Source organism: Eschscholzia californica, unplaced genomic scaffold (genome assembly GCF_041429995.1).
Source record: "Eschscholzia californica isolate CP2 unplaced genomic scaffold, dmEscCali1.0.p SCAF_6, whole genome shotgun sequence".
NCBI lineage: Eukaryota > Viridiplantae > Streptophyta > Magnoliopsida > Ranunculales > Papaveraceae > Eschscholzia > Eschscholzia californica.
In genome coordinates, this window is record NW_028238483.1 from 15,178,000 (window position 1) to 15,202,683 (window position 24,684).

Consider the following 24,684-nt stretch of genomic DNA (forward strand, 5'->3'; position numbering starts at 1 on the left):
TCTCTATATATATATATATATATATATATATATATATATATATATATATATATATATATATATATATATATATATATATATATATATATATTTTAATATTACGTACAGAAAACTATAATGTTTTCTGGGGTGAGCACAAACTAAATTCTTGGGTCTAAGAGAAACCCCTAACCAAATTCATGAATTTAGATTGATAAAAACTCCAAACGGATATTTCTATTTTTCAAGAAAACAAGGGACAAAGGTTACAAACGATCAAGATTGAAGATTATTAAAAAAAAAAACAAAGGTTGTGCTTTCCATTCTAACATTATAACAAAGTACAAATAACAAAAGTAGGAAAGGTCAAATATATAATCTATAATACATGTATCAGAAAATGTGACAAGAAAATGGTTAGGGGGCCATTATGGAATCTGGTCATCTGTATAAGATATTTTGAAAAATGATCATCTTTAAGAGGTCAAAACGGAATTAACAAGCAGTAATGGTCCCCTTAAATAGAACTATTTTCATTTAGAAGTCATTTTTCACATTTTGAAATCATTTTAGTTATTGAAACTACATATTAGGGTGTCAATGGACTATTCCGGTTTCCGATATCTCACTGTCATGAACCCACAACCTGTTTAGTTCTGGTTTGTGGCTATTTCGATTCCAATTCAATCATATAAGGCTCCAAAACTAGAACTTATAAAAAAGTGCAGGTACTAGTCATGTGAAGCATCCATTGGGTTTTTTAAAGTGTGTTAATCAATAATTTTTACCACTAATTAAAAAAAGTTGTATTCAATTTAAATAGGGAAATTTGGCAAAACTCCCTAAAAAATTTGAGTTTTGGTTAAAAAGGATTTATCAACTTTTTATAGGCTTCAGCTCCCTATGGCATTTTTGTAAATAATCTAATATAGGGAAAAGACGAAACTAACCTTATTGCAAACGAGAGTGCAAACTAGTTTGCAAACGAGAGTGCAAACTAGTTTGCAAACGAGAGTGCAAACTAGTTTGCAAACGAGAGTGCAAACTAGTTTGCAAACGAGAGTGCAAACCAGTTTGCAAAGCTTTGCAAGACAAATCAAATTGCAAAGTAGTGCAAACTAGTTTGCAGAGCTCTACAAGCCAGATTGCAAAGTGTGTGCAAAATCATTGCAAGGCAAACCAGATTGTAAAGCAATGCAAACAGGATTGCAAAGCTCTGCAAACCAGTTTGCAAAGCTCTGTAAATCAATTGCAAACCAGTTTGCAAAGCTCTCTAAACCAGATTGCAAAGCACTGCAAACCAGTTTGCAAAGCTTCGCAAGCTAAGTTTCCAAGGGCAATTTCGGCATTAGAAATGGGAGTGCTTTTAGAATTGTCCTTCAAGCCTATTTCCAAACTATATATGGGGCCTAAAAGGACAAAAAGATAACTTGTCTTTTTGACAAAAAAAAACATGAATTGGGCCTCCAACCCAATTTCCTGATTTTAAATATCTACCTCCCTAATTCGAGTCTAATTAATAACAGACATATGCTTAAACTATTCATATTTAACAACCAAATGTATATTAAAAGTTGTTATAAAGTTTGTTGGAGAAATGGTCCCAAAATCCATTCCAACGACGTAATGTCTAAGTTAACATTTTTTTAAGGAATCCAGTTCACAATTGTTAGTGTAAATCTTTCCCCTTCAAAACCAAAAATCATTAATGAGTGAAAGGTCAAACTCTATTCTCAATTTAAACATCTACCTCTTTTGGTGTAACGGTTGAACACCCCTCTTAAGTTCATGAGGTGGCGGGATCGAGTCTCGGAGGAAGGCCTCTTTCATAAAGTAAATATTGTAATAAATTTGTCGGACTCTAGGCTTCTTTCATTATGGTTTAAATTAGGTTGTTTTCATGCTCATCACATCTTCATGATTTATCATTGCCTTGTAACGACTACCGTAGATCGTAGTCGATTCTTGAAAAAAAAACAACTAAAAAGAAAGGATAGTTTTATTTTGGCTCCCAATTTGTGACCAACTCATCGTTTTGGCCTCCATAAATGTTTGGGAGTTCGATTTTGCCTGCGGGAACACTTTCGTGCCGAGATCACATCAGTAAATCAAACCTTTATATTTCTAATCCCAAACTACCCCTCTGACATAATCTTTGTTACACACTTATGAGGGGCAATAACAAATTAACCCTACAAAGAATAGTAGTTATCCTCGTTATTTTCTTTCTTCAATCACACTTCCTCTCTTTCTCTACTCCTCAGAAAAATCGTCGGCGGTATTAAAAAAGATCTCTAGAATGATCATTAGTTCTTCTCATCATTTCCATTACACGATTTTTATACTAGTATCTTCAATAACATCTAAAACGAGTTGTGTTCATCTCACTATTTTCATCGATCGAGATATAATGAGGCTGTATTTTTATCATCTTCTTCATCATCTAAAATGATTCTGATTTTGATTTAAATCATTTTCACATCTTTTATCTACGATTGCAAAAATTCATATATAGGATTTTCTTTCTCTTTCTATAAATTCGTTGGTTTCACAATGCATTGTTTTTTATCATAATGCATTATTTTTTCTTGTAATGAAATATGAATATTTCTTTATCATACACGAATGCCTTGTGTTTTTAGATTAAATTGTTTTCACATATTGGTACTTTTTTTGTTGACAAACATATGATTTTAATAAAGTGCATATAAACTCCAGAAACCCCTGGAGGTCCCAGGTTCAAATCCCAGAGAAGGTGGAATCTTTGGTTATTTGAAATGGGATTATTAGGGTATTAATAATAATGTAGATGGGCTTTAGGCCATAATTTAGATGGGCTTCAGGCCATAGTTTAGATGGGCTATAGGCCCGGTTTGTTTGAGTTTGTATGGGTGGTAATCGAGCTTATCACATCTATGATGTATCAATACCAATTGTAATGGAATTACCAAAAAAATAAAAAAATAAAGTGCATATAATGTAATATGATTTTACACATTGGAATATGTGGCTTTCATAATTTAATATGATTGGATTATAACTTTCATATTTGGTTTTATCTTTGTTAATAATACAGTTCGTTATACGTTATGAACTAAGCTAGTCTAAAACATGCACAATACAATATTTCAGAAAGCTGTGGGATGCTATATTGCTATATAAGAGTAACATATGAAAGACAACTTTTCAAAAACAAAAAACATATAAAAGACATTATTCATTAATCATTGTGGACAGTCTTTTCAAGAAAATTTGTGCATGATACGATATGAGCCACATACTATATTATGAAGCTTCGTAATACATTACGAAGAAGAAAGTAAAACCGGATTTTTACAACAAAAGACTCTTCCAGTCTTTTTTTTTCCACTGTGGATGTTAGACTATTTTGGAATCTGGAATTGATTTATTTCTCATCCCCCAATTTGTTATTGAACACTTCTGATAGCCAAGAATATCATACTAAGTAAAAACTCTAATGACAGTATTATATCCCAACTAATATACAAGAAATAAGTCAGATGATACGTTCAAAATAATATCAACGATCACCCGTTATAGTCGGGTATCGTACACCCATCGAGTCAGTGGTACAATTTAGTGAGCCGGTTCGAAAATTTAATTGGGACCCTTTACTTAGAAGTCTCTCGTGCCGGCTTACAAAAAAATAAAATTAAACTATCTACCATTTATCCTAAATCAGGTTTGCCTACATTGGGCCTTAAAGTGCCTAGAAGAAAATAACATCAGGTCTCCTTGTTCCAAAAAAACTATCTACCATTTTAGAATGATTTTTAAATTATAAGTATTTTTTTGTGTAATTTTTAAAAAGAGAACCTTTAGGGAGAGGGGGCCGGTGTGGTCGCACCCCCTCGTCCACACCCTTACATCGAGTACCAAACAAGTGCTGAAATAATATCAATTCCAATATTGTGGCTTCTTCAACAGACCGGAATTCCTGCGAAGGGAAACTCCTTCGCCGGAGTTTCTAGAGAGAGAGAGAGATAGTGAAAAAAAATTTCTTTTTTTTTTTCTTCATGGTCGCCGGCCGGAAAATTTTCCGGCCGGCGACCAAATCGGAGAAGACAAAGAGGTGAGGTGGAGAGAGAGTGAGGTGAGGTGGAGAGAGAGTGAGGTGAGGTAGAGTGTTTTTTTTTTATTTCCCTTTAAAATTTATTTCCCCGGAAAATCTCTAAAATTCTACATATTCACTTTAAAATTTCATACCCCGAAAACTATTTAGCTTTCCCCAAAGCGCTGGCCAAAATTAATAGTCTACTTTGATTTCACATTTATTTTAGGCTTAACTTTACATTGTCATTCCATACATTTTTATAGGTATAAAATGATGGCCAGCAACGGGCTTCAAGGTTTCTGGTAAATGAGTACCCATCAACACCTATGCCCCAAAAGAATGGTAAGGGTAACTATTGGCCCAATCTACACCTCACTCTATCCAGAAAACCCTAGGATCCATTACAGCTGTATGCCTACTATTGGCTTTTCTAGACTTCTAGTACATGCCAAGTAAGGTGCTCATGAACCATCATTCTAATGCCATATTGCCATATTGCCATAATGCCATGCATGTATGGATAAGCAGTTTGTGGGGAGGAAATTACCTTAAAGATGTTTCAATGGTAATCCCTCAAGTTGCAGGTAAGGGTTTTTCTTCATCTAATGGCACTCTCAATTTCTTCAACTGCATTATCAAGCCTCACTCCAAGGTTCTTCTTTCTCTCTCAATTATTCACTTTTCAACCTTACAAATTAGTGAATGTAATAACTCTTCAAGTATACTTGTTTGTTGTTTCTCTATAAAAATCAATTCAATGGCTATTAGGTTCTTTTTGATGAAATTGTTTTCTGGTTTATGACTGGTTTGAGTAACAGGGGAAGGCCTCAAGTTAATTGTCATGGAAGCTTCAAAAAATGCATAATACCAATGCCAATAGGAAGGGTTGGTGCAACTAAAAGTGGGGTTTCTAGTGTCTGTGAACCTCTTCCTCCTGATAGACCTTTGTGGTTCCCAGGTAGTTCTCCTCCTGAATGGCTTGATGGCAGGTACTGACAACTCTCTCTCTCACACACATTTGTTTCATCAAGCAATTCAAATGGAAATGACTATTGGTTTGACATCATTTTGTAGTCTTCCAGGAGATTTCGGCTTCGACCCACTTGGATTAGGTAAGAATACATTCTGAAATTAATCTGTATTAGAGATTAATGGTATGTCTTCTCAACCTATCCCCATTGATTTTAAGTTAGATTATATCACCGAGGTAACGGGTCGAGACTTCATTCGTATATTAGGCACATTATATATGGCACCCAAATCAACCAAAATTGTCATTGTAGCCCGATTTTTTTTTAATGTCTAGTCCAATTTATCTTAAACATAGATGAATCAAATTTTGTAGGTTCTGATCCAGAGCTACTTCAATGGTTTGCACAAGCTGAACTAATTCATGGTAGGTGGGCAATGCTTGCTGTCGCAGGAATCCTTATTCCAGAATGGTTAGAGAGTTTAGGTTTCATTGAAAACTTCTCATGGTACGATGCGGGTGAAAGACAATATTTTGCAGATCCGACTACATTGTTTGTCGTCCAAATGGGTTTAATGGGCTGGGTTGAAGGAAGAAGATGGGCTGATCTCCTCAACCCCGGGTCAGTCGATATCGAACCTAAATTCCCAAACAAAAAGAACCCGAAACCAGACGTTGGTTACCCTGGTGGGCTATGGTTTGACCCAATGATGTGGGGTAGAGGATCCCCTGAACCAGTTATGGTTTTGAGGACTAAAGAGATCAAGAATGGTCGTCTTGCTATGTTAGCTTTTGTTGGGTTTTTGTTTCAAGCTATTTATACAGGACAAGGTCCAATTGAGAACTTAATGGCTCACATTGCTGATCCTGGACACTGCAACATTTTCTTGGTGAGTTTTTTTTATTCGCACAATAAACTTTCGACAAATTCTTTCTACGTAGTTTTGATTATTAATGAGAGATATTAGACTGAGAAAACCAAAACATATAATTAATGAAAATAATAGTGTTCACCGAAATAAAATCTTAGAGCTTAAGGTTTAGGGTTTACATACAATATATTAAGCAATGGTAACATGTATAAACATCAATGCGCCGACCCCTTAGGGACTTTATGGATGGGCTTCCGGCTGAGATTTTCTTCACTAAAGTATTTCTTCACTAGAGTCTTAGGGAGCATAGTTTATCCTCAAAAATTTTCCCATGTAACTTATAGGTTAGGGTAGTAGTGGGTTTTTTCGTGTTGGCCTTCGAAGCAGTTTAATAGCAAATGTGCTTATTTCATCTTATGATGTAATCATGATTCAACAATAACAAAGATGAATTGTATCCTAAATTGTCAAGAAATTACTTGCAGGCTTTTGAATCACATTAAAGGTACAAGCTTGTGAAACTTAAGTAGCACAAACTAAAGACAGCTCAGGGGAAAAAGATGGAGTACTGACTATGACCACTTGAAAGGGATTTGCTGAAACTAATTATCATCTATTATGCTTTTGAATAGTATAATGTACCATATTCACTGATACAGCCTTTGGCCCGGTGCCTCTAGAAGCACCCATTTTCTTTTCTTTGTTACAGCGGTCTGTTTTGGTAGGTGGAGATATTAGTTACTTCTGGGTTTCTCTTTTAACCCTTGGATAAAAAAATGGGCCCTTGGGTAAAGGTGGGCCCTGTGCCACCGCACCGGTGGCACCCCTTTACCCACGGCTCTGCCAATCTCCCATCTATGTCACCAATCGTCATCCGATTCATTTTCTTCCACCACCATTTGCAAATAGTATACTATATTGAGCCCAGCCTCGGCCCCAGCAATTGAAGGCTTCAAAAGTGTCTCCAATTTACTCAGCCCAGGTTGTAGTTCATCGAGACGGTTCATCAGATCCTACAAATTCCAAAAGTGATATCAGATCTTATAAAAACAAACGTCAAAAATAATTTAACTATATACCTCGTAGGTTTCTACCGTGCCCCCTAACTCTCTTATTTCTTCTTCTTTCTTCTCCACATTCTCTAATGCGTCAAGGATGGTAGACCATTCTGTTTTCCGATCAACGGGATCACTAAATAACTTCTCGTGCAGATTTTCAATCTGTCTCATTGTAGATATAAAATATGAGACCCAAAACAAATACTCCATATAAGAGCATTCATTAAAGAGAGAGAGAGAGAGAGAGAGAGATTCCATTTACAAATAATACCTGGCCTAATTTTCTCACACACGCAAACCATTCAGAAGCATGAGGATAGCTTAAGAGGACACTCTATTTCTAGAGTGCCCTCTTGAGATATCTCTAATTGTCCAACTCATCAATATTTGATTTTCAACCAATAAAAATCGAATCTTCTATATTTTCTAAGTAATTAATTATTTATTTACAAAAATAACTATGCCACATAAGTAAATAAGATAAGTTTAGAGTTTTGCATTGGAGACACACAAAAATTGAGGATCTCTATTTTCGCCTCCTAGGAGTGAGAATCTCATTTGAAACTTGACACATAGGATGAATAGAGATTTTTTTGAATTTTGCATTGGAAATGCTCTAAGTGGCACTATTAGTTTTGGAGTTTTTTTGTTGTTGAAAGAGAGTATATAAATTAAATTAAAATTCTATTACAATACTGCTTTGATAAAAAGTAAGGCACATGCGTCCATGTCTTATCACTATTCTTCTTCCTTGCCCACTTGGCGAGTAGATCAGCTTGGGAGTTTAGCGCCCTCTTTGTATAGTGGAATATAATGATGTCGAACTTTGTTATCATCTTCCGAATTTTGTGGATGTGGATTTTGGATTGCCACTTGATAGTGTGACGTCGATCTTGGATGTGCTTTATGAGGTTATGGTTGTCGCTTTCAATGATGATGTGCTTATATTCACGATCTATCGCCCATTGAATACCATTAAAGATGGCAATGGCTTCAATTTCTTCGCTATTTCTGGCTCTGGATATGGCTGTAGCAGCTTCTATGAATTAAGCTTCTTTGTTATGGGCTACTAGTCCCGTGCCGATGGAGGCGTTGATAGAAGTATAAGAGGCATCGACATTAATCTTCAGATACGGTTCTTTAGGGGGATCCATTTTTCTACGTTTGTCTGATTTTTTATGGAGATCTTATAATGTTTTTCCGGGTAACTTTTAATTGTGTTAATAATATCTTTAGTTTCGGCTTTAAGGCACTGGAAGCAGCTGTCGCATCTAGCTTTCCAAATAATCCACAATATAGTGGCAAAATGAGTTTTGTTTTTATTATTACATCTATGTTGGGCGTTTTGCCATGAGAAGATCCATTCCGTAATCGATTTAATGTTTTCGGAGAGGATATTAAAATGGAACCAAATGTTTTTTGCTATAAGACAGTGAAGAAGAACATGCTCTACGGTTTCGATGTTGGTGCACATGTGGCAGTTCAAATTGTTTCCTATGTATTTACGTATTCGATCTTTAACCGGTAATGCGTTATTACAAATTTTCCATATAAATAGCTGAATTCTAGGGATGACCGGAAGTCCCCAAATGAACTTCCAATTTAACTGGTCCAGGTTCAGGGTCAGGTTATCCCTTCTCAGATGATTGTACAACGATTTAACCATGAAGTTTCCGGACTCAGTCAGAGCCCATTTAATTTCATCTTTTCCTTCCCTACAAATGGGAATCACTTTTATTAGGTTTCTCGTGGGTTCATCGAAATTTCCAATAAGTTGAAAAGTTTTGCATATATTCTTCCAGATCCATGAGTGATGCTGTTTTCGCTGGTCCTGGATTATCTGTGTTGGGGTAATATTTAGCTTTTAAGAATTTCACCCATGCAGCATCAGGATTAGTCTTAATTCTCCATGCTTGTTTACTTAACATAGCAATATTATCAATGTGCGAGAGATGAATACCGAGGCCTCCCAAGTCTTTTGGGAGGCAAATAGATTTCTATGATTTAGTGCATATGCCTTTTGACTTACCCCACCAGAACGACTTTTGCAAAGTCATGATGCGCTTGCTGATGCCCTTCGGGATGGCGAAGCACTGCATCTGGTATAGGGGTACTGCCGCTGCGATTGCCGAGATGACCACCGTGCGACCTGCTTGGGAAAGGAACGCGTTGTTCCACTTAGAAAGTTTTTGATTAATTTTTTCTACTAAGTCATTGAACACTCTAGTTTTTTGAGGTCCTATGAAAAGTTGAGCTCCCAGGTATTTTCTCCGAGGTGGACGCATATTTAACTTTAAGTGATTTCATGATCATTCGTTTGAATTTCGGATGAGAATTTTTTTAGTAGAAAATATTGGATTTCGAGTAGTTTATCATTTGTCCAGAGGCTTTCCCGAAAGTGTTGAGGATATTTGTAAGGTTTGTAATATTTTCGAAAGAGTTTCGTCCGAAAATGATACAGTCCTCTGCAAACAGTAGATGGTTGATTTCACAGTTGTTGTTATTGCTCGGGAAGCCCTGGAATTTTCCGTTCTCTTCATCCGCGTTAATGAGTCTGCTAAGCCCTTCCATTGCCAAAGTAAACAAGAAAGGGGAGAGCGGGTCTCCTTGTCTAATTCCTCTAGAGGGAATGAACGTCTTGCTAGGGCGCCCGTTTATAAGAACAGCCATAGAGGACGTCGAAATGCAGTTGTGAATCATATTGATCCAGTGATCAGAGTAACCTAATTTCCTCATAATGTGAGTTATAAAAGACCACTCAATTCTGTCAAAAGCTTTTGACATGTCTAGTTTGAGACCAAAGTATCCTTTAGCCCCTTTCATCTTTTTGTTCGAATGTATAATTTCTTGGCCTATAATAATGTTATCGGTGATTTGTCTCCCAGGGACATATGCCGACTGGAAAGGGGAAATGATATTGTCCAAAGTAAGTTTGAACCGGTCCGCTAAAATTTTAGTGATAATTTTGTACGTGGTATTAAGCAGACTAATAGGTCGGAAGTCAGCTGGGGAAGTCGGAGTGGAAGTTTTAAGGATAAGACAAATGTGAGTATGGTTAGTCCCATACGGGAGATAGGCTGACTCAAAAAAGTTCCATACCAAAATGTAAATGTCACTTCGTACCGTATCCCAGTTAGACTGGAAGAAAAAGTGAGGGAAGCCGTCCGGCCCAGGAGAAGCTTCTTTTTTCAACCATTTAATGGCTAAATCAATTTCCTCATGGTCCGTTTGCCTAGTGAGATATTGATTTTGCTCATGAGTAATTGTAGGTTGGAATAGCTGAAGAATCTCCTGATTAACTTCCGGGTTAGTGGAAGTACTGATGTTGAGCAGATGAGAGGCAAAGATGTTTTGAATGTCATTGATGTTTTCCTGCCATTCGTCGTTTTCATCTTTGATAACTAGAATACGATTATGCCTACTTCTCTGGATCGCCTGAGAGTGGAAGTATTTAGTGTTCTTGTCACCTAAGGTGATAAAGTTATTTCTGGATTTTTCTTTCCAAATACTTTCCTGTTGTTTATATAATTCTTCTATCGTCAAGTTGAGGTTAATATATTCCTCACGGTTGTGGCACTTCTGGATGGAGGTAATAATCTTACTAATCTTGTTTTCAATATTCCCCGAATACAATAGTATTCCAATTCGTGAGATGTTTACTCAAACTTTTAAGGTTTGTTTGAATATTATTTTCCATATGGGCCTGTTCGTCAATTGCCCATTTATCTGCTATAAACTCGTGGCATTTTGGATGCGACATCCAGGTACGTAACAATTTAAAAGGTTTTGCTTGAGAATGTTTTGTTTCCTGATTAGAAAGGAGAATAGGTAGATGGTCCGAGCCAATCGAGTCTAGATGAGTAATACCTGAGGAGCTAAAGAGTTAAAACCAGGGGTGATTTGACAGCGCTCTGTCCAAACGCTCTTGAATAAAATTTTCCCCAAATTGTTTATTATTCCATATAAACGGATTTCCTTTGAAACCCGTGTCCATAAGCTCAAGAGTGCTCATGATGAGAGTAAAAGCAATTTGTCTTTTTATACTTCAATTTTGATGGCAAAAAGTAATTTATTTATCTGAGTTACCTTTTAATTAGTGTTAGAGTTTGAGTGTTCCATTAGAGATGCTCTTAGGCGGTTATCGTGTTTATTTCATTTTTCTAACTTCATTCAGTTACCATTAGGATTAAAAATTCTCTTCCAAAATAATCTTTGTGTGTGGTTGACCCCATCTTCTATCCAAAGTAATCACCCACTCGATACATAAGATGGACCAAGCTAGGCTTATCTTTATGAATCCATTTCAACGCATCATCACTTTGAACACCATCTTCTGCCTATGATCTATCAAATCAACAATTCCATTTTTCACACAAATTAAAAGGTAACCCAGATAAATAAATTACTTTTTGCCATCAAAATTGAAGTATAAAAAAACAAATTGCTTTTAATCTCATTAACCCTAATCAAGCATCCAAATAAATAATATATTAAGCTCTTCAAAAGCTTGTCGCCGTGCTTTAGAGAACAAAATCAAGCTTTGGAATTTTAATTACATTTTATTAGAGTTCAATTTTAATTTCATGATATTTTCGTTTGTGGTACATTAGTTAGTTTTAAATACAAACTCTTATTTTATTGTTAAGGTAAGGTTTGGAATTTGGACTTAGCTCAAAATAATTCTTCAACCGCAAAATAAGATTTGTTTCTTAACAATTAAGTCAAATTATGGAGAGAGAAAGCGAGTGGAGAAAGAGATAGAGAGAGAGAAAGAGAGAGAGCCCTATAGTTAGTTACTTTCTATAATTCTATTCATAGTGATCTTAGTAACAAAGAGTTCAATGAAGAGGATACAACTGTGATGGAATCAGAGGTATATTAGCAGAGAGTTACATCATCAGTAACAGAGACAAACTTGAAACTAAAACTTTAGAAAGACAAACAAAAATGCTTTGGAGAAATATAAGTTTATCAACAAATTAAAATACTTTTCACTTTTTGGACCTGTTATTTGTTTTTACTAGAACTTGAAATTTCTAAAACTTTCAAGAGATTATAAGTTTTAGAACTTTAAACTCCTAGAGCCCGGAAGTTAGAGAACTTTAGAGTTCTAAAACTTTCACTCTAGAACTTCTAGGTAATTAGGCTAGAACTTTGACGGGTCCATTTCAAATTCTAGGTCATTCAAATCAATGGCTTAGGTTAAAACAAAAGCTACATTTTTTCAGATAAAGTTCTACTGTTTTTTTTTCTTTTGTTGAGAAAAAAATATTTATTGTTTACCCATCATCTTCATCTTCACCACCACCACGACCACTTCAGGCTAATAACAACAATGCATTACCTGAATTACTTACATACATGTTCGTCACATTTCTTTTCTCGTTGAGATAATAACACAAAGAAGTCATGTTATATATGTCTCTCACACTCGCGCGCGCACACACACACATTAAGACAGTAGAAAAAAATTGAGAAAAAACTTAAGTGAGTAAATATGAAACATATATTTTATAAGAATTTTTAGTCTAAGGTCCAAAAATAGGAAGGGTAATTAGTCATATATCCACTCCTAAATCAATAAACACTATAAGACCAAAATAAAACATTAAATAAAAAATAAGTCCGAAAGTGTACTTTTTGGTGGGGTCCCATGCTTCAAGCCATTTATTTTCTCTTATTATTGCCCTTTTATAAATATATATTAACTTATAGTAAACCAACGGTGTCTTGTGGTTGAGATAATAAATATATTCTTTCCATAAATTTTAAAAGAGAAAATTTATGGTCAAAATTTGTTCTCAGTATTTATTTTCAAAATTTATAGTTGTCAGCCCAACATGCCAAATCAATCATTCTTGTCCTAAAATCGAGATTTCCTTCCCTCTTTATGTTCTTACAATATTTATATCTCTACGAAATATTTTGTCTTGAAAATCTTATGTATGTTGATTAAATTTCGAATCTTCTTAAAATAGTTATTTAATTCTAACAACATACTTAAATGTAACTTTCTTTTTTATCACTTTTTTTCGTAAGAAAATAAGTTGAATTTTTCATCAGTGCACTCTTATTTTCATATAAAACATAATATAAATTGATATTTATTTTGCTGATATGTTCATTATTTTTCTAACATTTTATTGGTTCTATTAGCATAATATGTGTGGCATACGTTATGAATTAGTTAGAGTAGGTGAACAAAAGTTTGATTATTTATCTAGCATCTTATTGATTCTAGCATTCTCAGATATAACAGAATTTTAATTTTTTTTTTAGCGTTTTATTGATTTTAAAAACACAATTATATACTTACACTCAAAAATACTTCTAAAGTTTTAAAACAACTTAGGTGATGAATGGACGTAACAACAACATAATAATGTATCATATGTTTTCTAACTTACTTACATTATGTTAACCAAATCTCTAACATTTCTCTAGCATTTCCTTAATTCTCCTATATTACTTAAATTAGGAGAACAACATTTTAAATATTTTTCTATAATTATTGAATGGATTTGGTGATTGGTAAGGGGAGCCGGAGAGTGTTGTTGAGGAGCTGTAGTAGAAAATCAATTTTTTGTACTACATCTCCCTATACCAATTTGGTATTAGGAACTACTTTTTTGGATCTGAAACTAAATAATGAAATATAGATGGATTAGAAAAAAAATTATATAATTTAAAATTTTAAAAATTTTGATAGTACTTTTTCTTTTCTATTCTTCCTTAAACCTTAAATATTTCAATAACAATACCTCTCTTTCTTCACCACAATCAAGTTACACAAGAACCATTACTGATTAGCAACTAGTTTATTGATTCTCGCTCTCTTCTCTATTGGATACTAACGTTTATTGTGTCTCACGATATTTATGATGATGTCTTCTTCATTAGAGAAAATACTTGGGTAGAATTAGCCGGGATTTTGTAGTTGATGGTCGGAAAAGATTGAAGAGAAGTTAGACAGAGATTAGGAGAGATGATTTGAAAAGAGATCGAGTGAAAGAAGAAGGCATCGTTTTTTTATTTTCTTTAATTCTGGTATATTTCCATGTATCACACTTGAGTCCCTTAAATTGTGAATCTTAGAAGGTCTTTAAAATAATAACTCAAAACTCACACCTCCCTTTACTAATCTTGGCAGTTCCCCAACCATAATAGTTCCCTAACAACAATCTTTTGCTCCCCTTACCATTAGCCATGGATTTCAGTGATTCAAATTCTTGTAGTTGTTACCTTAAATGGAAAATAACTAAGGCAAATGCATGAGTCCAATTTTCACCCACGTCGGTCAAGAATTGAGGGTGGGGTTCAAGTCTTCCGAGATGTTCTCGATCATTACTCTATCAGTATGAAAAAAGCTACAAATTTATAAAAATTCAATCTTGTTTTTAAGCATTTTACTGAATTTAATAACACAATCACATCTTTGATAAAAATTTAATCTTGTTTTCATTTAAAATATGCATGTAAACTGATATATATATATATATATATATATATTTTGTTGACATTTTAAATATTCTTGTAGCATTTTATTAATTCTAACAGCATAATATGCGTTGTTAAAATTTTTTCATAAATTTTCTTATAGCTTCATTGGTTTTTGCATATATTTTGGCAACTCTACCAACATCTTCTAAACTCTGAAGAATCTATCACAAAAGTATATAGATTTCTCGCAAAGTTTTACATTTTTATTCTTTTACATTGATGATTTCGTATCATTCAATATTCATTTATTATGTAAATAAATATGTTACCCGATCATGATTTGTTAGAGTTTAGAAAATGTTGGTAAAATTTTCATAATTAACGTAAAATCAAATAAGTTCTACAACAAATGTTCGCAAAATATCTAATTACTTTTCATGTAAATTTTCTGAAGAAAACAAGCTTGTAGAGAGAGAAACAGTGGGACAAGATCAGAAGGATTTTTGTTAAGAAAAAAATTCATATCCTAACTTTAAGAATAAGAGTAACAAAATCATGCACTGTGCAACAATCTATCGTTGAAAAAATGCGAGAATATGGTAAAAGAAGAAATTTAATCCATTAAGCATCTTGTTCTTCTAGGTTTTCTCTAGTTAAAGACTGAAAAGCGTGGATGATTTTTCTCTGCGATTTCTCTAGATTTTCTCTTAGGCCATGTTTGGCGCGCGAGAATCAGGTGGGAATGGAATGTGATTCCCGAGAATCACAATCCTGACTATTGTTTGGCTCGCGGGAATGCATGAGAATCATATTTCTCCAGGAATGGGATTCCATTTAAATGGGGAAATAGCAAACCCAGGGAGGGGGTGGGTTGTGATTCCTATTTCCAAGAATGATTTAGTTTAATATTTATGGACGAAATTATCCTTAATAAAATATTACAATGCCTAATATTAAAATCGTCCTTCACATAAAATAATTTGGTCAAGCCAAACATCAAACTAAAGTAATCTGATTTCCAGGAATCAGTTATGGGAATGTCATGCCGGGGAATCACATTCCATTCCCGCGAGCCAAACATGACCTTAGTGAACTGAGGAAGAGGGGTACAATAAATTTTCTTTGTGTAAAAAGGTTATGGAAACCTTCATTTAAAAGGAAAAGACAACTTTTTATAGGGATGAGAACTACTTATTGAGGAATTATTTTCATGAAACTGAAAATTCCTTTGAACCTTCTAATCTAGGTAATTTTATTTAACCTGCAATTGGTTAGGAAGTAGTAGAAAAAAGAGAGGTTAGACATGTAAATTACTCCTAGTGGATTTATTTTTTATTTAATATTATCTTTCGGGTCTAAAACCATTGACCTTGTGATTTTGGATCTAAAACTTATCACCTCATTAGGAGGTTAGACTTCAAAACTTAAAGTTGGTGAATAAAGCATAAATCTACAATATCCATAGTGAGAACAAATTTTTTTAAGAGAATCATGTACAAAACAAACATAAATGAAGCTCTATTCTATACACGTCATACCATGAAGTGAACTTGATTTTGAAAGAAAGACTAGTGGAATTTATAGAATTTTCTAGAGTTTGAGGTTGGATACTTCAACTGCTGCTTTTGTTCTTCGGAAAGAAAGTGGGGGGGAGAAGAGAGAGAGAGAGAGAGAGAGAGAGAGAGAGAGAGAGAGAGAGAGAGAAGGGCGAGATAGAGAAATATGTGAAGTAAGATAACAACAACTATAGTGAGAGGGAGACAGAGAAAACTGAAAGATAGATTTGACTTATTTTTACCCCCAAGAATTTGTTATATTACACCCTGTCAAAAAAATTTAGAATTTCAAAGTTCCACCTGTTTACGTGGAACTTTGGATAGGCAAAATTATGAGTAAAATACTCTGCAAAAGTTACAGGGGCCAATTTTAAGTTCAAAGTTCTAGATTCTTCATAAAAAGGAATAATGCGTAACTCGGAAGTTCTTACAAAATTCGAATGGTGTAATGACGATGTTAGGCCCGCTGACACGTGTAAGGAAAATTATGTAACAAACAAATGACCCTAGCACAATTAGACTGAGTCAAAGATAATAAGGTTCATTTTGAATTTACTTAAAATAGATGCAGAAGAGGAAAGTCATAAAGTAGGAGACCAGAAAAGAAATAAGCAACTAAAAAAGAAGAATTTATATATGGGTATGGGTTAATTCCATTTTGGCCCCAATTTCTGAGCAACTCATTGATTTGGCGGCCATAAGTATCTGATAGTTCGATTTCCCTCCCCCCCCCCCCCCCCCTGATGTGGCGTTAAAATGTCACATTTAGATCACTTAACTTTGATGAGTTAGTTCTTTTCGAGTTTTATTTCTAACTATTTATGTGTTTTTCTTGGTAGGTACCTTATTTGGAGTTTGATGTTTGATTCGGAATAAAACGAAGCGATTCATCACGTTTCTATCTCATGCAGACGAAGTCGGAGGAAAATAGCACCAGGGGTATTTTGGTCATTTTGGTGAAATCAGAGGTTCAATGGAAAGTGGAGTCAATGGTGAGTCCGCCGGTGAAGACGGAAGTCGAATCGGTGGTCGGACGGAAAAGTTACGGAGGAAAGAAGCCGAAGGACATTTTTGTCTTTTCTGAAAATTAGAAGAAGTAGAAACAATTATGCAAGCACCCCTTGGTTACTTAATGGAGCCCAAAATCCAAGGCCCAAGAGTTGAAAGAAAGGAGACAAATGAAGAAACTTGAAGGCACCCCCATGAAGTGACTTAAGATTTTGGAGAGTTTAGGCTTTGGGCTGCCTTTAGAAAAAGAAAGGGGGCAAATAAAAGGCAAAATCAGACTTACTTCATCTTCTCAATTAGATCTAGGGTTTAGAAGAGTTTAGAGAGAGAGAGAAAAAGAAAGGAGTGCCGGCCAAGGCTTTGGCCGGCAAGACACCAGCTCGGGAGAGCCATTGACGGCGGCGGTACAGAGAGAAGAAGGGTTAGAGGTTGTGCTCGTGAAGAGCTCACGGCAGCTCAGGATTTCACTCCTATTCGGGAAACCAGAGAGCACCATTACAGCAGCTGCTCGGTTCTTCATTCAACAGCTCGGCTCCACCCTCAAGGAGCATCAACACCAACCGAGAAGAACAAGGGTTGCTGCCGGCGTTACCGGACCAACACAGCAACTCGGGCTGTTCTTCATTAGAGTTCCATTGAGTAACTCGAGTTTGGGATTTCATTATAACATCTAGGGTAGCTCGGGATTGCAAAGAACATCAAGGGGAAGCTCCACACAGCAAGCATTAGGCCGGAGTTCAAGTTCTCTTGGCCGGAAATTGTTGATCTTTGTCGGACTCGGTTGTAGTGATTCCGGCCACTATTTTGGCCGGAAAGTTTAGGGGTTTTACTTGATTCATCATTGCCTTGCTTCCTTTGAGTTCTATTTGTGCTTTGGTGTTGATTTTATAGAGAGAGAAAGCTTGGTTTAAAGCTTTCATGGTGGTTGTTGCTTATGAGGAAGAAGACAACTCTGTTACTAAAGGGAACCCTGGTTTGACTGAGGGGACACCTAATCTGCATTATTAAAGGGAAATCTGGATATTGCTAGGGGGAGATCAGCAGCACGAACCATTTATTCCGACGATCCTAGCCTTGCGCCTCATCGGAATAGGGAGATTTTCACCTTAACTTATGTCTTTCTTTATTATCTTCTCGTTTATTATGTGTTCCACCATGTCTAGCTAGCTTTGGTATTCGGATACTCGTGAAACATGTTTTGATGTGACAAATGAGTTTTAATGCAAGGCTTTTTTGACCGTTCATGGACTAGAATCTGAGTTATACAAAGAGTTCGTTGACCAATCCAAGTAAATGGGTGAAGTTAACTAACTTTTCATGCTTATTGATTATTAGTAATAGTCACTATCGATTTTGTGGATCGAAGTATCCTCACTTTATTCTTGCTCGACCATTTTTCCCGAATCTCTCTCACCTTTCACTTTTAGATTAGATCGTTTTATTTGTTTATTTATTATAAACCAATCAAAACCCCAATTATCATCTTTTCAGTTTAGTCTGAGTTAGTGGTTGACACCTAGACCGGTGGGCTAGACTTTCTTGATATTCTTATTACCTTCCTATCTTCGTGGATAGATCCCGGTCTTACCGGGTTATTACTTGGCGCCCGTATACTTGCGGGTGGCGACCTTTTAGGGTAACCTTTTAGGCCCATCACCCCCCCCCCCCCCCCCCCCCCCCCTCAAAAAAAAAGTTTTAACTTAAAAAACATTAAAGTCACCCCCCGTCTTTCTTCTCTAAACTCTCTTGTGAAGGGGGAGGAATGGAAAAGAATTGACAGGGAGAGAAGAAAGAAGAGAGAGATGAGAGAAAAAGAAGAAAACAATTTTTTTTCTTTTCAGTTTGAAGGTTGCCGAAAAATTTGGTCGTTCGGCATCCTTCGTCGGAGAAGGTAATGAGGTGTTGAGAGAGATGAAGTGGTAGATGGATGTGATTAAATGGAGGAGAGATAAGGTGGCTTTAATGATTTTAAAAGTTTTGAGATTTAATCCTATTTTGGCTCCTATGGGTACTTGAAGAAAAAAATTGAAATTGTTTTGGATTTTGGGGCCAAACTAACTGTCGGACATTTATGGGAGTCAAAATGGTGAGTGGGTCACAAATTGGGGACCAAAAGGGAATCAAGCCTTTATTTATTAATATGTTTCATTAGGGGTGGGAATTCAACCCGACAGCCCGCCATCCGTTACGGGCACCCGACAGCCCGCCGCCCGTTACGAGCACCCGGAGCCCGAAATAACCCGTGGACGCCCATGCCCGAGACGGGTATGACCCGCCCGGCCCGAGGGATGATAGCGGGCGGGCGCGGGTGAATAGGCTTACCTGTGCTCCCGCCCGCACCCGAGCCTGCATAGTAGCACCCTACGGGCGCCTGTAGCTAGAATGTCAAAACTTTGTATTATTGAGCATTATGAAGCCCACTATATTTTCTATGGGCCTATTGAAGACTTACCAGATGGAGTAATTGGCTTTATAACCATAACCCATGGAGGTTTTATTACTAATTTCCAATGTGGGACTATCCAATATTAAAACAAAGAACACAACCTTCACATATTCCCACATTGGTTACTATTTAAAATGTTATTGGAGTGTCGCAAGCTCTTATATCTACTTAAGGTAGGAGTGGCGGCATCTAAGACTTTGGAAGCAAGTGCTACAACCGCAAGCCCTAGATTACTCTCACATCCTCCTTAATCCTCCTTAATCCTCCTTAATATGAGACATATAGACCCTCAACCTTACATAGAGTCAAAAGTTATATAACCACAACCTCCCACATTTCTCACAAAACCTTCTCGATGTGGGACTAATATGCTCTAATATGCTTGAGAGAGTCGAAACTTTTATAATGACAAACCCCACCTCTCTCACAAAGCCTTCTCAATGCGGGACTAAAAGTCTCATAAACAAGGACAAAGGCACTTGAACAAAGGTACAATATCTTAGTCCCACATCATTTGATTTGAAAAAGTAAGGAACTTCAGTTAAGTTTTATGGAATGAATTGAAAATTTGATCATAATCATACGTTTTAAAGCTCAGCCCCACATCTGCTCTTTTGTACCAGGAGAAGAGTTTAGAAATTAATATATAGGCTGTGTGAGGCATGGTATTGATTACCCGACACCCGCTTGCCGAAGCCTGAGTCACCCGCATCATTTAGCGGGCATGGGCAGGCTTTGGGCAAGTGGAATCTTAAAACTACCCGCCCGTTACACACGAGTGCCCTAATAGCCATTTTGAAAATGTGCCCGACCCGCCCGAGACAAAACTACCCGTGGGCACCCATACCCGTCCGATTCCCACCCCTATCTCATTAAGACATATGTTAAGAAATCTCAATTTAATGAATGTTGCTCCTGGTTTTAAAAAGGTATTTATTAATTAAGACATATGTTAAGAAATCTCAATTTAATGAATGTTGCTCCTGGTTGTAAAAAGGTATTTATTAATTCTAAGACACAATCTCTTTCAATATCCTGGCATAAAAGGTATATAATCCTAATGAAATTGCATAATCTAATTGATTACAAGTAATAATAACATAAAGATAATTTTAGTAAAGTAATTAATTGGAGAGATGAGCAAAAATGTGACATATGTGAAATAGCCATAGGACACAGTCTATATAAAGGATCCATCAGACTAGAGAGATTGTGCCAAGGAAGAAAGAGAGAGATAGCTCCAGCAGAAATTCTCATGAACTCACAAGATGCTAGGAACTCATTGGGTACTCTTGTAAGTTATCCTTGGAATTTCGCCATTATATATATATACACATTACTATTACTTCCTTTGTGTATCATAGCCTTTTATACTTGATCTTTTTTGTTGAAATATACTTTAAGGAGAATATGACTATTAACATTTAAGGAGAACAAGCTGAAGGTAGTGATAACATTAGTGATACCAGTGAAAGATTGGTTAATGTTCTTTTTTTGTCCATGGCAATTTTGGTCTGTAAGGTGACGTGCTAAACTGCTCGACTTTGGAGCCGATGACGGGCTGGAAGGTGACGTGGCCGGCCTCAATTGGTCAGACCGTTTCTCTCCATGTGGCCGGATGAATTGGGGCCGGCCAGATCACCTTTCGACCCGTAGCCGGCCCAGAAAGGTGACGTGGTCCGCCTCAAAAATTGGTCCGTTTTCTAATCTTTCGCTTGGAACCTCACCTTTGTGGTTTGGTTTCATCATTTTGACCAATGGCTAACATTATTTTGTTCAAAGCTCTCGACCAATGCCAGCTCAATTAAGGCTCGTACGAAACTACGAAATAAGAATTTTCAAATGTGGTCATTTTGGGCTCATTAAGAATTCTTGATCCGCTACAAATTTATAAGGGATTTCCAATTTTAACAAAACCCAACCCCCAACACTCTTGATTGGGTCCACCGAATCGAACCAAGTCTTTGTTAAACACAACATTCACAAAGACAAAGATTACGATCTCTCTCTTGTAGAAGTGGATTTTGGGTGAGACTTCCTTAGTGGAGCGAGGCTCTGCGTCAGTCCATTGGAGAGACATTGTTATCACTTTAATTATCTAACTATTTATTGATTTAAATGTCTTCTATGTAGGCATTATATGAAGAGCCTCAAGAAGTAATAGCATCAAGAAGGCTTTATAGGTGCAGCTTATGCAGTGAGATGGGGCACAACAGGAGAACTTGTCCAGCAATAGGGGTGGTTGAACAACTGAGGCCAAAAACTGGGAAATGCAGCTTGTGCCATGAAACAGGGCACAACTCAAGGACTTGTAGCATTGTTCTGCCTTCTGATCACATTGTTTATGAAATGAAACCAATTGTGATACGAAGGTGCGGAATATGTCATGGCACTGGCCATGATGTGGGCAATTGTCGTGTTCCTCCTTCGGCATTAACAGTTAGATCGGGTATCAAGAAGAAGTGCACTATGTGCCATGGCATTGGACACAATACTAGGACTTGTTTGCGCCTTTTCCCTTTCTTCTTTTGATGTGGGATATTAATATCTCTCTCCCTCCTTTCCTCCCCAAAATATCTTGCCTTAAAAAAGAACCATGTTTCTCAATATTGTGGGCATGGTGTTAGTTGTTATGGATGTCGAATGTAGTACCGGAATAAAATAATCCCGTGATTGGTGTTTGAACCGTTTACTATCTGAGGTTGTGTTTATTATATTCATTTGTCAGATCTGAAATCTGAAGGGCGTCCAATTCAGATATCAACTTTAGGGCAAAACAAAAATTATTATTAGCACACATTTAAGGCATAATAGAGAAAACAAAAATATTTCAAGGGCATACAGACTATTTGAACACATACCCCCACTGTTCATGGGTTGAACAAACCCTTTGCCCTCCATTCCTCCCTATGTAAATCATATGGGCTCCATTATTCTACTTCAATGTCAACGGTGCCATGTCCCTCTCCAAACTCACTCTTGTTTCATTTTTCCCCATATTTAGAGTTAGGGTAATCTCAAAACAAGACTGATTTTCAAGTATTAAGGGTTCACTTCTGTGATATTTAAGTATTTAACAATACTAGTGATGATCTAAATAGTGGTCATTAGTTGACTAAGTCAATAAATCAAAATAAGACAAAAGAACTAATGGGTCAATTGTGTCCAAGTCATGAGAAAGGTGAATCTGAAAGAACTCTGCCACCTAAGTCCGAAATTGGGAGGTCGACATGGATGTCTTTGGTGCCTTAAGCCCTGCTCTAGCTCCAAATGCAACACGGACTCTGGTTATAAGCTTTGTTCTAGAACCTGGAGCAGTAAAGGAGGTATGTGGATATTGGGTCGATACCTTAAAATCCACAAATATGGAAGGGTACGAGTGTGCCTAAAACAATAGCAACCTAAGCCTTGATCTCATCTAGGGTTTGGAGGCGGAGAATATCTTCATAATCTAAATAACTTACAAGATAAGAGTCTATTTGGAAGAAACTTTTCCCACAAAATGTACATAATCGACAATACGATCTATCGGATACGAAATATACGCAAACAAGGAAACTTATCCTTCTTAATTAGGGTCGCAAAAGCATAGTCTCATCTAGTCGGTGGATCCTCATCGCATCATCTCAGTCGCTCTTCAGCAGTTCACTAACAAGGAATACATAAAGCAACAAATTCGCCCTAGCTTGGGGAATCAAAGGTTGATACATTACATGATTGGTCGGTGATTATCACAAAATGAATGTTGGTACATTAGATACAAATACTTCTATAGTGGGATTAACAACTACAACAGTACTGGTGACGACGATGAGGATGACTCTTCCTTGAGGGTGGAGGATTGTGGCAAAGAGTCGCCATCGGCTCTGATACCACCACCTGTGACACCCCAAGCCTTATCAGTTATCGATATTGTCCCTGCTTTTGCAACCACAGACCTCAAGCTCATAGATAAGGGGTGTGTAGGCTCCATAATCGCACCTAAAATACCTCACCACTTACTAAGCTTGAACGTATACCTATAGCCCGTGCTCCGGATACTCCACAAACGATGTGGGACTATCACATTTGTACATTAATTTTTGGGCTTATGACCCAAAAATCTACCCCTAACAACACATTTAATCCACTCTAAACTTCAAATGGTTTTATAAACCAAAATATTAAAACAAATAGATATCTAAGCCATTTGTATCCATCTCGAGAGAAAACCCAAATATTTAGGATGATTATAATTTCATAATACCTAACCTAACCTTATATATAATGAAACACTTCTGTTTTAATCAAATCCACCAATGTTCGGTTTCCATTTTTTTTCTCCCTCTTTCTCTCTCCAATAACGATCTTAATAACCGAAACCATTATCTTCATTTCTAATCAAAATCGGAAATCAGAATTTTTTCTCTTTCTAAAATCGAAACCTATATTCATTCTCTTTTTGAAGAAGCTTCAGATCTCATTCCAATCCAATAAACCAGCTGAAAACTCCATTGTTTATTTCGATTTCCATAAAAAAGATTCAAATTTGTACCTTTGTTAAGATCTACAGTTGCTTATCAGGTTAAAGTAACAAGTTTAATCTTTCTTTCTAATGTTTTTCATCATCATCTTTAAAGATATTTATGATTTTCATTATAATCGATTTCATCTCTGTATCATCTTCTAAAATATTTATCATTATTCATGATTTTCTCTCTCTAAGATCTTCATAACCGATTTATGATGATAATGTTAAATCCTTGTTTGCTAATTCATTATCTTCGATTATGTTATGTTTGTATCCATGTATTATTTTATTTTTCATTAAATTTAGGTTACAGATCTTGATGTTTAGCACATTTTTTATATCTGATCCGGTAGCAATACTCTTTCTGATCCAGAGAAGATTCGGTACGTTTTTTGTAACAGAATGTAAACGATGTGTAATTTTTACGAAATTATGTGTACTTTATTTAACATGACACATAACAGTAGATAAACAGTATGTAATGTTCCAAAAATTATATGTAATTTATTGCACTTTACATATATTTTTTTTTACATAACAGTAGCCTTGTTATTGAAACTAAAGTTCTGTTGTCTCCAACACATGATGAATTTTATAAAATAATATACATAATTTACTGTATTATACATGTCGTTTCTAGTATATTATATGTTTTGTTGACTAATGTATATGTTTTTCTTTTTGTAGTTTTGCTGTTACTGATGGAATTTCCTACATAAGCATCCAACCTAGGTAAGACTGCGAAACTAAAATCTGATGGTTAGGATAAA

General features: G+C 36.0%; 1 protein-coding gene and 1 long non-coding RNA gene across 2 annotated transcripts; both read left to right on the forward strand.

The window, feature by feature from the left end:
- The first annotated feature begins 4,403 nt into the window (after positions 1 to 4,403).
- Positions 4,404 to 6,602, forward strand: LHCA6 (PSI type II chlorophyll a/b-binding protein (Lhca2*1)). Its single transcript, XM_086647601.1, has 5 exons — positions 4,404 to 4,706; positions 4,873 to 5,043; positions 5,129 to 5,166; positions 5,400 to 5,914; positions 6,382 to 6,602. The coding sequence occupies exons 1-5, from the start codon at positions 4,660 to 4,662 to the stop codon at positions 6,397 to 6,399; spliced, it is 789 nt and encodes a 262-aa protein (XP_086503727.1). The 5' UTR covers positions 4,404 to 4,659; the 3' UTR covers positions 6,400 to 6,602.
- A 14,014-nt stretch (positions 6,603 to 20,616) lies between these two features.
- On the forward strand, positions 20,617 to 22,099 carry LOC147531932 (uncharacterized). The gene is made up of 2 exons (XR_015228222.1): positions 20,617 to 20,698; positions 21,538 to 22,099. It is a non-coding gene; the product is annotated as an uncharacterized LOC147531932 (long non-coding RNA).
- The last annotated feature ends 2,585 nt before the right edge of the window (positions 22,100 to 24,684 follow it).